The sequence below is a fragment of the Thalassophryne amazonica genome, chromosome 13 (genome assembly GCF_902500255.1).
Source record: "Thalassophryne amazonica chromosome 13, fThaAma1.1, whole genome shotgun sequence".
Taxonomy (NCBI): domain Eukaryota; kingdom Metazoa; phylum Chordata; class Actinopteri; order Batrachoidiformes; family Batrachoididae; genus Thalassophryne; species Thalassophryne amazonica.
Genome location: NC_047115.1, coordinates 41,534,385 through 41,548,206, shown reverse-complemented (window position 1 = coordinate 41,548,206; position 13,822 = coordinate 41,534,385). Strand labels below are relative to the sequence as shown.

Genomic DNA, 13,822 nt, shown 5'->3' with positions numbered 1-13,822 from the left:
TGTGGAACAAACAGGTGTGAATCAGGTGTCCCCTATTTAAGGATGAAGCCAGCACCTGTTGAACATGCTTTTCTCTTTGAAAGCCTGAGGAAAATGGGACATTCAAGACATTGTTCAGAAGAACAGCGTAGTTTGATTAAAAAGTTGATTGGAGAGGGGAAAACTTATACGCAGGTGCAAAAAATTATAGCCTGTTTATCCACAATGATCTCCAATGCTTTAAAATGGACAAAAAAAAAACAAAAAAAAAAAACAGAAGCGTGGAAGAAAACGGAAAACAACCATCCATTTTGATAGAAGAATAACCAGCATGGCAAAGGCTCACCCATTGATCAGCTCCAGGATGATCAAAGTGATTCAAAGGATTGCTAAAAAAGCAGTTTGAACATCATAGTTTTGAGTTTGTAGCGTCAACAGCAGATGCTACTACATATTATTGTGAACACCCCCTTTTATACTTTTTTTTTTACTAATAGCCCAATTTCATAGCCTTAAGAGTGTGCATATCATGAATGCTTTCTTGTTGGATTTGTGAGAATCTACTCAATCTACTGGTACTTTGTTTCCCATGTAACAATAAGAAATATACTCAAAACCTGGATTAATCTTTTTAGGCACATAACACTACTATTATTCTGAACACTACTGTACCTTTAGCTGCATCCTTTTTTCAGGGGCTGATTTATTCTCTTATCCCCATGTTTTTTTTTTTTTGCCTTTCTTTTAATGAAAGCACCAAATATTTGATTTGGCCACAACAAAATGTTTTTGCACTCCTCTCTCAGTGGATGAAATTTATCTCATTTCGCTCACCGTGAGTGATCTTTGTATTTCACACTGACAGTTAACATATTCCAAATGCAAATCTAATACTTAAAATCAGCAAAGATCTTATCAATGAAATAACTTGTGAATGAAATAACGAGGGAGAACACAAACTGCATGCAAACAAAAGCCTTACTACACGTGCCTGCCTGTACAAGGCCACACGTTTTACTGTGCCATGATTTATATTTAGAATAATACATAATAATGGCAAATTACTGTGTTAGATGATATCATCATAGCTCAAAAAAGTACATTTGATGGTCCTCACCTGTATGTATCAGAATCTAAAATTTTAAAGCGGAGTATGGAGTAGTTTTTATGGCGGAATTTTGTGGACCCACTTAATGACTCAGGATTATGGATGTCCTGCTAACGTCAGAGAAATAGTTGTCCATTCTCTTAACTTGGATGTAAATATGTTCAAATTAAAGCTCAAAGCTTTTACTTTGAGTTTTCAGCTGCAACCAAAATGATGTGCACTAACTGTGTATATATTTGAGACAATAACTGAGTTGCTGAGAACACTATGTAGGTCATATTGCAAGCTGCAGTTTTGATGTTCTTTATTTTTTTATGAGTAGTTTTACCATACCAACCAACGCCTGTAATTCATCAGCCTCTGTCCCGTACGCACTATATTCAATCCCTGAGGGGATGCGCCAATTTAACGTCAATTCTTCAATATACTAGCACTTTTTTTTTTGCAAACAAGTGCACCCTTTCTTGTGTACAGATAAGTCTTCCATACATCTTTCATATTTAACGTGATAATCATCACCATGTTAAAAGTCAAAAATTTGTATGTATTAATAACGTGAAAATTTTCATGTGTAAAGTTTCACGTTATAGGTTAAAAGTTTTACATTTCCATGTGATCAAGTACCATCTTTTTAGTATAATTAGTTTTACAATTTATTGTATTAAAATTTCACCATATTATGTGATAATGTTCACATTTAACATAATTAGTACATTATAACTTGATACGTTTCTGTGTCTTGTTAATAACAATTTCATAATAATGTGAAAAGTTTCACGTTAAATATTTCACATTCTAACACGATCAAGTACGGAAAATTTCAGGATAAAGTTTCACATTATAATGTAATCAACTTTCATGCTTCGTGATAAAGTTTGTCATTATAATGTGATAACATTCATGTTTAACATGATACTCAGTATCACATATAACAGGGGTAGGCAACCTGTTCCAGAAAGAGCCATGAGGGTGCAGGTTTTCTTTGCAGCCACTGACTCCACCAGGTGATTTCACTGATTAACTGATTCCATCTGCTCAAAGTGATATTAATCAGTAAAATCACCTGGTGGAGTCAGTGGCTGCAAAGAAAACCTGCACCCTCATGGCTCTTTCTGGAACAGGTTGCCTACCCCTGACATATAATATGGTAAGTTTCTATGTATTAATAATCAGGAAATATCTCGTAATGTGAAACGCTTTATGATGTTTCAGTTTAACATGCTAAATTTTCACTTTATAAACATATGGTTGTTCACCTTAACAATATGGAAATAACCCATAATAATGTGAAAGGTTTCATAATTTAAAATGTGAATTTTTTTACATTATGTGATATTCAGCCAATTTTAAGTTTGTACGTATATCAGCAGTATGCTTCTCTGTGAATGTAAATCTTACACATTAAATGGAAAATTTGTGAGAAATAATTGACCACTTATTTATTGCCATATAACTGCTCCTTTAAAACACTGCCCTAAAAACTATTTGTCAACACTGTTTCCAGATATGTTTTTATCTTTGCTGATTTTTGCCAAATTATTGATCCTATGATTTTTTTTTACACCTTTTTACAGAACGTTTTCCTACCTTTGTTGTTTTTGTTACAAGGTACTTTACACTGTGAGTTTGACTTGTGACATAAAATGTGAACATTTCTGCTAGATGTTAAAAAAATTGTACTGACTGGTGCACTGGCTCTGCTGTACATTTTTCTATTTTAATAAAAGAATTTCAGAATTTTCTCAGTTGATTTTCACAAAACTTGAAAAAGGGTAGATGCATATCACACTGCAACAGTTTCACGGACATCATATATAAATTAATACCTTGGTTAAAATGAACGCCATCAATAAATGATTACTAAACACAGTTGTGTGTATTCACTGTCACGTTATGTTTATTACTGCAGTAACAATCATCCTATGACCCATAATTGGAGTAAGTGGGTAGAGAAAATGGATGGATCAACAATCAATCACGCCATTGCTGGCCGAGTGTTAACACAACTTTGTTCAGCAATGGTGTTAATTATCTTTATTAAAAAAAATGTATCAATCAATATCTTTGTCAACATGAATATCATTAATAATTGATTACTGAAGTTAACTTTTAATTCACTGTTAGTGTTTATTACTGCATTAACTAACATGAACACAGTCAATAAAAGACTACTAAACATAATTGTTGCAGAGCAGGTAGCTCAGTGGATAAAGAACAAGTCCGCCCATGTTTAGACCTGTGTTCGAATCCCGATCGTTGTACCCGTGTGTCCTTCGACAAGACAATCTGCTCATTACTGCATTAACTAATGCCAATTATACAAAATATTAGGCTTTTTTTCTTATTATCGACTTTGCCAATTGTAGATTTTGGGTTTAATGGGTGTTTTTTTCTATTAGGTAGAAAAATGACAGACCTGGAAAAAAAAATACATCTGTGCATTTACACTCTGTTCCTTCCATACATTTTCCTACAGCTGCAAGTGGATTTGTCTGTGGAAGGAACATAGGGTTCACTGGAAAGTGTACAAAAATCCCAATTATAACCAAGTTATTAGGGTATAACACCACTATTCTCTAATTTTAAACTCAACTAAAAAATAATAATAAAAAAACCAAATATCAGTATAAATAAAGGCAGAAAGCTGACTACATTCCTTTTGGTGTGCTTAGAATTGAACAGTCTTCTAGTGTAGACCTGTGGGTCTTGTGCACAAGAGCAGCCAGAACTTCCTGCCAAACTGAACAAACCAGAACTGCAGCAATTTATGGGAAGAAGTTGACAGGAAGGTGCCAATCACACATTTAGTGTTAACCACTGCTGCCTGATGATTTTGCATATGATAGAATGACATTTCATTATTGATCTATCGTCCTCTCTATGCATCACGAAGGGACGCTGCAGACAACACAATTCAGCTCAGAACATCAGTCACAGGGTTCGAAAGTAATCAACACAGCTACTCCAGCAGAAAGAAACATCAAAAAGATGATTGCACTGATAAATTACCACACAAAATTCAATAAAAATTAACTTTGACATCAAATTTAATAGCATTAAGACATAAATACTTGTGGACATTTTTTTAAACAATACTGCAAAAGGACAGTTTCTGCAAAGTACCAACGAGGCAAAGGAGGAAATACATCAGTTAATGAGAAGGGGAATGTGACCCGTGTGAGAAAATCAGGGAGTTCCCGCTAACTAAAACACACCTGGTGCTCACAGCAGATGAAACTCGTAGCACTGCACAGACACAGAGCCACGTTCATTCAAGTGTCAAACATCAGAAATTACACAACAGCAGCAATCAGAAGAACCCAAACAAAACTCTGGGAGGTATCAGCAAAAATGAAGCCAGAATCAGCTGTTTTCTACAAAAATCAAGACTACAGAAAATAAAAACAATAAACAACATGAAAAATAGATCTTTCATCTACCACCTGTACTCCAGATGAATGGATTTAGTAAACACGAGGCATGTCAGCAGAAATGTGACACTCCCCTGTAAATGAAGAGCAGCACTGTGAAAGGCACTCTGATTATTCAACAGCATTTTTTTTAGCCCGATTGTCACTGTGCACTTTAATAATAAGTGTAAGTCCATTTCAAATTAGGGCTGCAACTAATATATATATATATATATATATTTTTTTTTTTTGTTTTGTTTTTTTTTTTAAACAATCGGTTAGTTGCAGGATCTGTAATGTCAGAAGACCATGAAAAACGTTGATTGATACTGTCCAACACTCAAGGTGATGCCTTCAAATGTCTTGTTTCAAAGCCCAAAGATATTCAGTTAAGTACTAGAAAGGCAAAGAAAAGCAAGTAGTAAAACAAACCAGAAAGCATTCTCATTTAAGAAACTGAACTCAGAGAATCTGAGATCCCCAACTTGGCAAAAAAAAAAAAAAAAAAGGACTAAAATTAGAAAAGCCTGCTGTAAAACAAAACAAATACAACAAAGGCAAAAACGAAAGAAAAAAAAAAGAAAGAACACATAATACAAACAAAAACATCCCTAGTCATATTAAAAACACTGTTAGCAAGCCGAGTGCTGTATGCGCGCTACGGTCACAAGAAACCATTCTTTAAATATTTGGTTTTAGGACATAATCTACTTACACAGCCACTGTATACACAAAACAGCAACAAAAAACTCTAGCAAACTACTTTTTTAAAAAAAATTGTTGACACATCGTAACAAACACCTCACAAAATATGGCTAGCTCTGTGGACATGTTAGCAAAGAATGTAGCGCACATTAAATAGGCTCTAAACTAATTTAAAATATCACCAGCAACATATTTTGTAAGAACTGTATTTTCCTGAAGTTGCACCTTTTTTTTCTGTATTATCAGCTCAATTTGGGATTTTGTGCACTCTTGTACTGTACTTACTATTATTGTCATTTATTCTTTTATTATTAGAGTTTATTTTGTTTAGTGCTTTGATTCCTGGTAAAATCTGATATCAACAGTCATTACTGGTGTTGTTATTAACAAAAAATATGATATTACAGTACATAAGTTGCACAGGAGTATAAGTTGCAGGGACTCCCAAACCAGTAAAAAAAAAGAAAAAAAAAAAAGAAAAAAAAAAAAAAGCATGATTTATACTCCGGAAAATATGGTAATCATAAAACACATGAATGCATGAACTACTTGACACTATTTTAAAATTCAAAAAAAAAAGTTCTGGGTGTACAGCTCTTCTACTGTTGTCTTATTGACACCGATACATTTCTTTTTGCAGTACTTTTTTAGTTCAGCACTCAGAAGCTTGATTGCTCAAAATGTTTTAATATCACTGAGGTTGTTAAAGAAAAACTGTGAACTAGTCCTTTAAGATTCATAAGAAGGCACATAAGTACACCTGATTATAATCAGAATACAAAATAAATTCAAATAAAGAGCGATCAAAAGGGTGGTATAGAAAATACTGACTGCATGGCATAAAAAGTGCAAAAATTTGTTTCCACAGTGTGGAGAAATTAAAAAGAGGACTAACAGCTGCACAGTCAAAACTGTCCATGAAGGAAGACATGATGTGGGACGGGGTTCATGTTGGACATAAAGCGCCCCGCCCATCACCAGGGATTACCTCTGAAATTGAATTTAAAGCACAAAAGAGTCAATGTTACTGAGCATTCTCTCTGGAACGTCCCTTGTGTTTGACCGATAAGAAGCGGAGTGCACCAGATGGGGTCGAAACAGGTGAAAACAGGGGGAAGACAAACGGACAGGGGCTGGATGTGGAGACGGCGTGGGTTTGGATTCCACAGAGGATTAAAATACAGTGTGACTGAGCTGCTAAAATCAGTTTGCGTGTTTACATTGTTTTGCACAAAACCAGAAGTCAGAAAATGGAACTTTGGACCGTTTGACCCCCCCCCCCCCCCCTCCCCCATGCTTAAAAAAGCAAACGTTCAGATAAACAAACAAAGGCTGCTTCATCTGGATAACATGCACTGATTGTCCACCGCATTAAAGTCTAACACACTTCGATGTCAACAAGTGGAGACGACACATGAAAAGCAGCGATATTGGGCTACGATTAGCATCTCTTATGTGCTTCTTATAAACCCCTCCAAGTAGGCATTAGAGGAACCGCAATTTAACACCATACTGCAGAAACACAAGGTAGCTTTGCTAAATTATCAGTACTATAGTTTGATACAGGCTACAATTACCCAATGCAACAACATTCTGATCTGAGTGCATTTAAGATAAATAATATTTGCATATGTATATATGTATACATACATTAACATTTAAAACTTAACTGCAGTATTTACAACACGACGACATTCAGTAGTTATCTCATCGGCTCTAGTAGACTGACATTATTGATAGTTTTAAAAACAAATCTGTTACATTGGTGTTACCTCAAACACACACTGCTTCACAGTTACAATGCATTTTTTTTTCTTTTTTGGAGCATTTGTTCATGCACTTCTTTGTGCATGAGCATCAGACTGGGTTAGCATGTAGTGCCACCTGGCTCTGTTTGACAGCTGATTGTATGGGCGACTGTTGCTTGTTTGCTTCCGCAATAATGGCTGTGCCGTCGCCATCAGTTATAGTCACGTCTGTGCTGGGGTCCACGCCAGTCCCGGGCTGCTTGGTGGGTTGGCGAGGGGGTGCAGGAGGGGGGTACAGAGGGGACTGGAGGATATCAGCGTATCGTTGGCTTGGCTTCATCTCCCTCTGAAGGATCTTCCTCAGCAGCGGCTTCAACAGGCCGATGGTAAGCTGGTTGTGCTGGGGGTCATCAAAGGGAGCAGAAGATGAAGCAGATGTCTCAGAAGTGGGGAGGTTTTTCAGCACCAAGTTGAGGACAGTGTTGACGGTGACATCCTCGGGGCACAGCGCCCAGAGGAGGTCCAAGTAAGGGTCCAAATCCCTGTGTTGGGCCACCTCACTGAGCAGCGTGGTGAAGATCTCCTTGTTGAGCAGCGGACTCTGCTTGCAGAACCTCTGGGCCACCTGGGTGACCCGCTGCCACTGCTGCTTGCCCATGAGGATCCTCATTGCCTGGAGAATGGCATTAGGTCGCCTGCTGACCAGGAACAGCTCCACCTCTAAATCCCGATTCGGATCTTTGTCCGGTCCCAACGTGGACAGGATGCACAGGGTTCGTCTGTAGAGCGGCATGTTGTTCTCAGTTCCTTCCACTCCTCTTCCAGCAGAAAAACTCCAGGAGGACGTCGCCAGGCTGAGACCCAGACCGGCTGATCCCTGCTTCTCCTGGGAGAGCTCCAGGAATTTGGGCAACCAGCTGGGTTGGAATTGGAAAATAGATAAACAGAGGAGCTCAAACACAGGTAGGGGAGCTTGGGAAGTGGAACTTGCAGATTTGGCATTTGAGATGGTGGTAGAACCATCTATGAGGCTTTTGTTGTAATGTGGCTCGCCGCTGGTGCAAGGGAGGCTGCTGGAGACTGAAGCAGGACTAAGGACAGCTTTCCAAACATCAGAAGGCGCCCTGCTGGACAGTGAGCCATCTCCGTTGTAGTGCAGCAGGAGGGCTGCCTGCGCCGCCCTCCACGCCTCACAGGGGAAGGTGGTAAAAAGAGAGTTGATGTACAGCAGCGCCTCTTTATCCAGCTCGGAGGACGAAAGCAACCGCGACACTTCTTGTCCGACTAGACTCTCGCACACGGCCTCCACTTCTTTGCCAGTCCTCCTCACTAACCTCCCCTTCACCTCCTCCAGAGAGACCAGAGCCTTCAGCTCAGCCTCTAGAGAGTGCATTAACTTGTCTTCCCCTGCCACAAATCCGTCTCCTGCTCTCTGCTTTGTTCCCGGGCTGAGGTAGTGCCTCATGATGGCAGCTAAAGAAATGGGAGCCTGGAACCTACCCCCCATTTTCAGCATGTCCACAGTGAGCCGAGTGCTGCTCACGCTCCTCTGTTGGTAGTATTTACAGGCCTCCTCAAAGACGGCCTCCACCAGCCGGGTGCTGGGACACATACTCTCGGTTAAAAAAGGGTTGATCTTAGATTTTGGTTCCGGGGCATCAGGCTCTTTGCGCACCATCGCAAACAGCCCGCTCTCTGAAAGCAGATGAGGTGTTGGACTCTCCTCGCCATTTACATACAGTAAGATTTCTCCTTTCAGTGCGATCGTCTCCAACTCCCTGCCACAGTGCAAGTCTATCAGGGACAGATTCCGCTCTGTAGACAGCGCTAGGGTGTCCTCGTAAACGCGCAAGCTTGCGTGAGAGCTGAATTTACAGTGGTCCGCCAGTTTATACACCCGTTGCAATGTACCAGCTCTGTGCAGGAGACTCACCCACCCAGTGCTGAGCAGGAGCACCAGACCTCCACCGGGGGTTGGGGAGAACCCGTAGATCTCAGGCGGCTGTAGCGCTGATAAATACCCCAAACAGTCCGTCATCAATCGCTTAAAATCAGATTCCTTACAGTCCTGTTTTAGCGGTGTGCTTCTACAGGTGACGCTGACACTGAAGGAGTCATTCTGAGGGGACCAACACAGGAAGAATTTGGAGATGCTCAATGGGGGTTTTGCTTTCACCACAGGAAGCAGATACACACATTCCCCAGAGCTGATTGCAGCCAATCGGGGGTTATTGTGGAGGGCGATTTTCACTCCTCCCAAAGTGACAGCAGCCTCCTGCAGCTCGAAGTCACGCCTGCAGACACAGTACCTGAGCTCGCTCCGGGGGCCGCCGAGGCTCTGGGAGCTCTCAGATGGGGGTCTCTCCTCACACCAGACGATGAGACTGGACAAAGTGCACACAGACACAACTCTGGCTCGGGGGCTGTTGCACAAATCTGAAGTTTGCAGCAGATTCCAGCCTGCTTTGCACTCGTGGAACTCCCAAAACTCCACTTTTCCACTCTCATACACCACAGCAAGCAGCGCGCTGCGCCCCAGATACAGAACATCCACTACGGGCACGTTTTTCTGCGAACACACGTCCAGCTTCTTCTGGTTCTGTCCGATCGGAGGTCTTTGACGCTTGTCGAAAGTCAGCAGGCCGGCGTGAGGCTGGCGGAGGATGACATGGATGTGACGCGCGTCAGGACTCAGACGCACGTCGGACCCAGCTGCTTTCAGCACGTCAGACAGATCCGCGCTGCCCCTGTAATCCTCCAGATCGGACACTTTCTTCAGCACCGATCGCGCCATAACGGACGTCACGATGCAGCCTTCTGATCGACTCTAGCCTGTTAGCTTGTGCGGGAGCTCCGGAGAGGCTAGCTGACAACATCCCGTTATCACCTCCAGCGACCTGATTAGCTCCATGTCGGCAGGTGAAGCGGTGCGAAACTGTTACTTTACAACAGCCGCAGGTGAGTGTTAAATCCAAAAGGAGGAAGGAGCCCGCAGTTTAGTCATTCCGATGTTATACTGCTAACACTCCCCCTGAACATCACGGGATTATTCATTTCCGGAAATTGAAGCTGTTTGACATAAGAGGCGGAGCTAACAGCAAAGAGTCAGCCCACCCGACTGTGTTGCCAGGTCTGATAAATATAAGCGGCTATGGACTTTTCAAAAGCAAAAAAAAAATAAAAGTAAAAAAGGATTATCTGCAGTAATAATAATAATAATAATAATAACGACTTTATTCCAGACTCTAGAGTACATAGATACATGATATGTACATACATCCAGTTGGACAGTTGCAGACCTATTCAGAAAAACTTGTATGTAACCAGTGGGTTGTGGATGGACCTACGTATATTTTAAACTGGTGTCAAGATTATTTTGTTGTACTACAACAAAACATATGACACATATGACGTACTACATATGACAACAATTCCAAGGGTACACATCTTTTTTCTTTTATTCACCATCTTTTTTTCATACTTCTTCTTAGAAGAAGGGTCTTCCTAGTCAATCTATTTTATGCCTTCTTGCTATTTAACACTTCTTCTTGTGTTATCCTCTGCAATTTTTGTTTATGTACATTTTCAGTAATTTATCATTCAATTTTTGTCGCTTATCTGGGTCCAGGTCACTGTGGCAGCTAACCACGCAGCTCATCCCACACTTCCTTAACCGCGGCCAGTCCTCTAACACTTCCTAGGGGGTCCTGAGGTGTTCCCAATCCGCTTGGGAAATGTAATCCCTGTTACTTTTATTGCCTAATCAAATCAGTCAGATAATTCATTCATTTTCTGAAACCCAATTTTTTTCCAGGCTACCAAAATATCACAGGACCACAGACAACCTCACCCACACCTACGGTCAGTTTAAAGGGTCCACCTAAGCTAGTTGTCTTTGGAAGTGGGGGAGGAAGCTGGAGCACCTGGAGGTAACCCATGCAAATATGGGGGGAACATCCAAACTCCAGTCCACACAGAATGGACCAGGACCAGTGAGTGGGTCTGCAGAACTTATGTCAGTAACTATTAAAAACTACTGCATAGCAGCATCGAATTCCTGGATTGCTACAGATACTGGTAAAAAAAAGGTAAGGACTCCAAAATTCTTAGTTCTGGAACTGAGATTCAGAAGAATGTTTGATACATAGCAACTTTTAACTCAAAAAGTTGTGAGAGGATGTTGATGATAGTTGCTGAGCAAATGGATTATGTCCTAGAAAATAAGGGGTTTTAATTTGACTTTGATCCAGAACATATTTTAAATCCAGGAGCCAGAAGATTAAGGAAAAGCATTAAGGAAAATTTAATTAAATGAAACCGGAATTGAAGAATAGGATGCATAACTGGGTTTGATACCAAAACTGTTTTGAGCTCTTATTTTAAAACATCTGTTATATGATTAACAGTTATTTATACAATTGTACAATTCCTGTGTTTTTGTTGTTTATCTTCTTCTAAATCAAGCTGAAGTTTTTTTTCTTCCTTTGATTATTATTTCCTCCACCAAGGAAATATTGTATTGACAGAATAACTCAAAATGACATAAACCAAATTTCAAAGACATGTGGCTTCTTTGTCTTGGGAAAGAAGACTTGACTAGATTTTGAGCCATTTGATTATTTAGGATAAATTTTCTTTCTTCCTCTTTTTTTGTCTCAATATTCTTGGTACTTTTGGTGAAACTGCGCCCCATCTGTGATTAAGAACCTGCGTTTACAACCTATGTTAAGAACAGATACAGAAAATCAAACTACACTGTAGCTACAGAATAACATAATATACTGATAAATTCGTTGCAAATTTAAAAGTTGCTTATTTGAGGATTTGTTTGTGCTTGTTTTCAATGACATATATGCTTGTTTCTCAGTGGAGACCTGGCAACACAGCCTCCACAAACGCATAGCAATGTATGACGTATCAATCAATAATATCAGATGCGATGATCTCTGGTTGTATTAATTTATTCAAACTCCAGAAGCATCCTGTTAACATGATTAAATCAGACATTGATTCTCGATCCTATCAGGTCGATGAAGGGTCTCAGTCATCCGAACAAAAGGAATCTAAAAGTGTTCTAGCTGCAGCACCTGGCCTTCACTTGTTGGTCTTCGAGACATTTCACTGCTCATCCATCGGGATTCTTGGGTTTTAAAGGGTTTCTTTAAACGTTTTGATTGTGTAAGATTGCTGTCGTAGTGAGGTCCAGAAGATCTTTGGAGAACACAACATACCCGTGTTCCTCAAACCCATTCACGCAATACCCTGGGTACTGTTGGAATGACTTTGTGTCAAACATACTTTACTTTGGGAAACTCACAGGAGTATCACTTATACTGTGAGGGAACATCATCTTGGACATTTTGGCCAGGTGGTGCACGCTGGACGTGATGCAGAACATAGATGCCTCAGTGTTGAGGCCTTCAGAAATTGGAAAAATGCCTAGTTGAAGTAGGGATGGACTAGTTGTCTGATTTGGTGGTTGCCATCCAGGGCACAAGGCGGTTCTGCCATGTGGTCAATGAGGTACCAGTTTAATGACTAAGCAAACCTTTTTATCATCCAGTAAGACAGCTAAATGGGTCAACTTAAAAGTATTTTTAAAAAGTCAATGATTTTAAGGACTGCAATTGTTTTCCTCATCTTTTCTCTGATTAATTACACATTGTTCATGTTCTGCTTCATGTTAATGTATTTTTCAAATCATATCTGTTCTATTAATTTCAGTGTTACTGTGAGCTGTTTTATGGAAGATTTTGAGAAACTATGTATAACATGAACACAGTGTATCATTTAATTATAATTTACCTGTTATATCTGTAATTATCTCCTGCAATTGTATAAGATAACTTGCACTGAATGTTTTTAATGATCAAGTTAATAAAGATAAGTAAAAAAAAAAAAAAGATGCTTATTCAGGTGTTGGTGTGCACAACACAGGCTACAGCGCCCCCTGCTGAGTGGAGGAAAAAAGCTTAACACCTTCTACACATAGGCTGGTTTTATCTTCATTTTTAATTTCAACAATATCTACACATAGACTGTAATACAGACCATCTTAGTGTGATGCAACTTCCTTAGCGACACCCGTAGCAACAATGGCTTCCGGTGGGTCTAGGTGGAGTTGTGAGCATTTAGTGATGGGGTGCCAGAATTTGTAATTAATGTACAATTAGCCACTTTAAAGTAAATTTAGATTGTCTACTAGGTACATGTTGTTAGTTTACACTTACATTGTACTATGTAAGTGTAATTCACAGCTGTTGTTTCAAAATCAAAATAATTGCCCTTCTGACAGCCAGGATAGAGGTCGATCTCCTTTAGGTGGCGCTATTTTCTTCTATGCTTTCTGAATTTTTGGACTCATGACCTCCTGTGTCTCAATTTCACCAGGTTTGGGACCAGGGGCGTAGGCAGAAATCATAAAACAGGTGGGCCCAGAAAAAATCAGACAGGCCCAACCTTTGGGGTTGTAGGTAAGGTGTAGGTATTATAATACACCGTTTGAAAATGTGGTCCCTCGTTTATCGCGGGAGTTACGTTCAAAAATAACCCGCGATAAACAAAATCCGCGAAGTAGTCAGCGTTAGTTTTTACAATTATTATAGATGTTTTAAGGCTGTAAAACCCCTCACTACACACTTTATACACTTTTCTCAAACAGGCATTAACATTTTCTCACTTTTCTCTCCTGTGTAAACACTCTCTTTTTTATTCTGTGGGAGAAGATTATAAACAGACACACGCAGAACACAATGCGCGTGCTCTCCCTTCGCTCGCTGCCTCCGGAGGTACGGATGCAGGACCCGCAAAGAATCCAAGTCCTCTCTCGGTGGTCACGGAGCTCTACGGCTGCGATCAACATCCGGATCAAA

The 13,822-nt window shown here is 40.1% G+C and overlaps 1 protein-coding gene across 1 annotated transcript; it reads right to left on the bottom strand.

Moving 5' to 3' along the window:
- Positions 1 to 3,226: 3,226 nt before the first annotated feature.
- On the bottom strand, positions 3,227 to 10,089 carry LOC117523527 (Hermansky-Pudlak syndrome 6 protein-like). The gene has a single exon (XM_034185081.1). The coding sequence runs from the start codon at positions 9,742 to 9,744 to the stop codon at positions 7,060 to 7,062; it is 2,685 nt and encodes an 894-aa protein (XP_034040972.1). The 5' UTR covers positions 9,745 to 10,089; the 3' UTR covers positions 3,227 to 7,059.
- Between the last annotated feature and the right edge of the window lie 3,733 nt (positions 10,090 to 13,822).

What these genes read in the sequence shown, in the direction of transcription:
- LOC117523527 (XM_034185081.1), bottom strand. Translation starts at nt 9,744, where the DNA reads ATGGCGCGATCGGTGCTGAAGAAAGTGTCCGATCTGGAGGATTACAGG.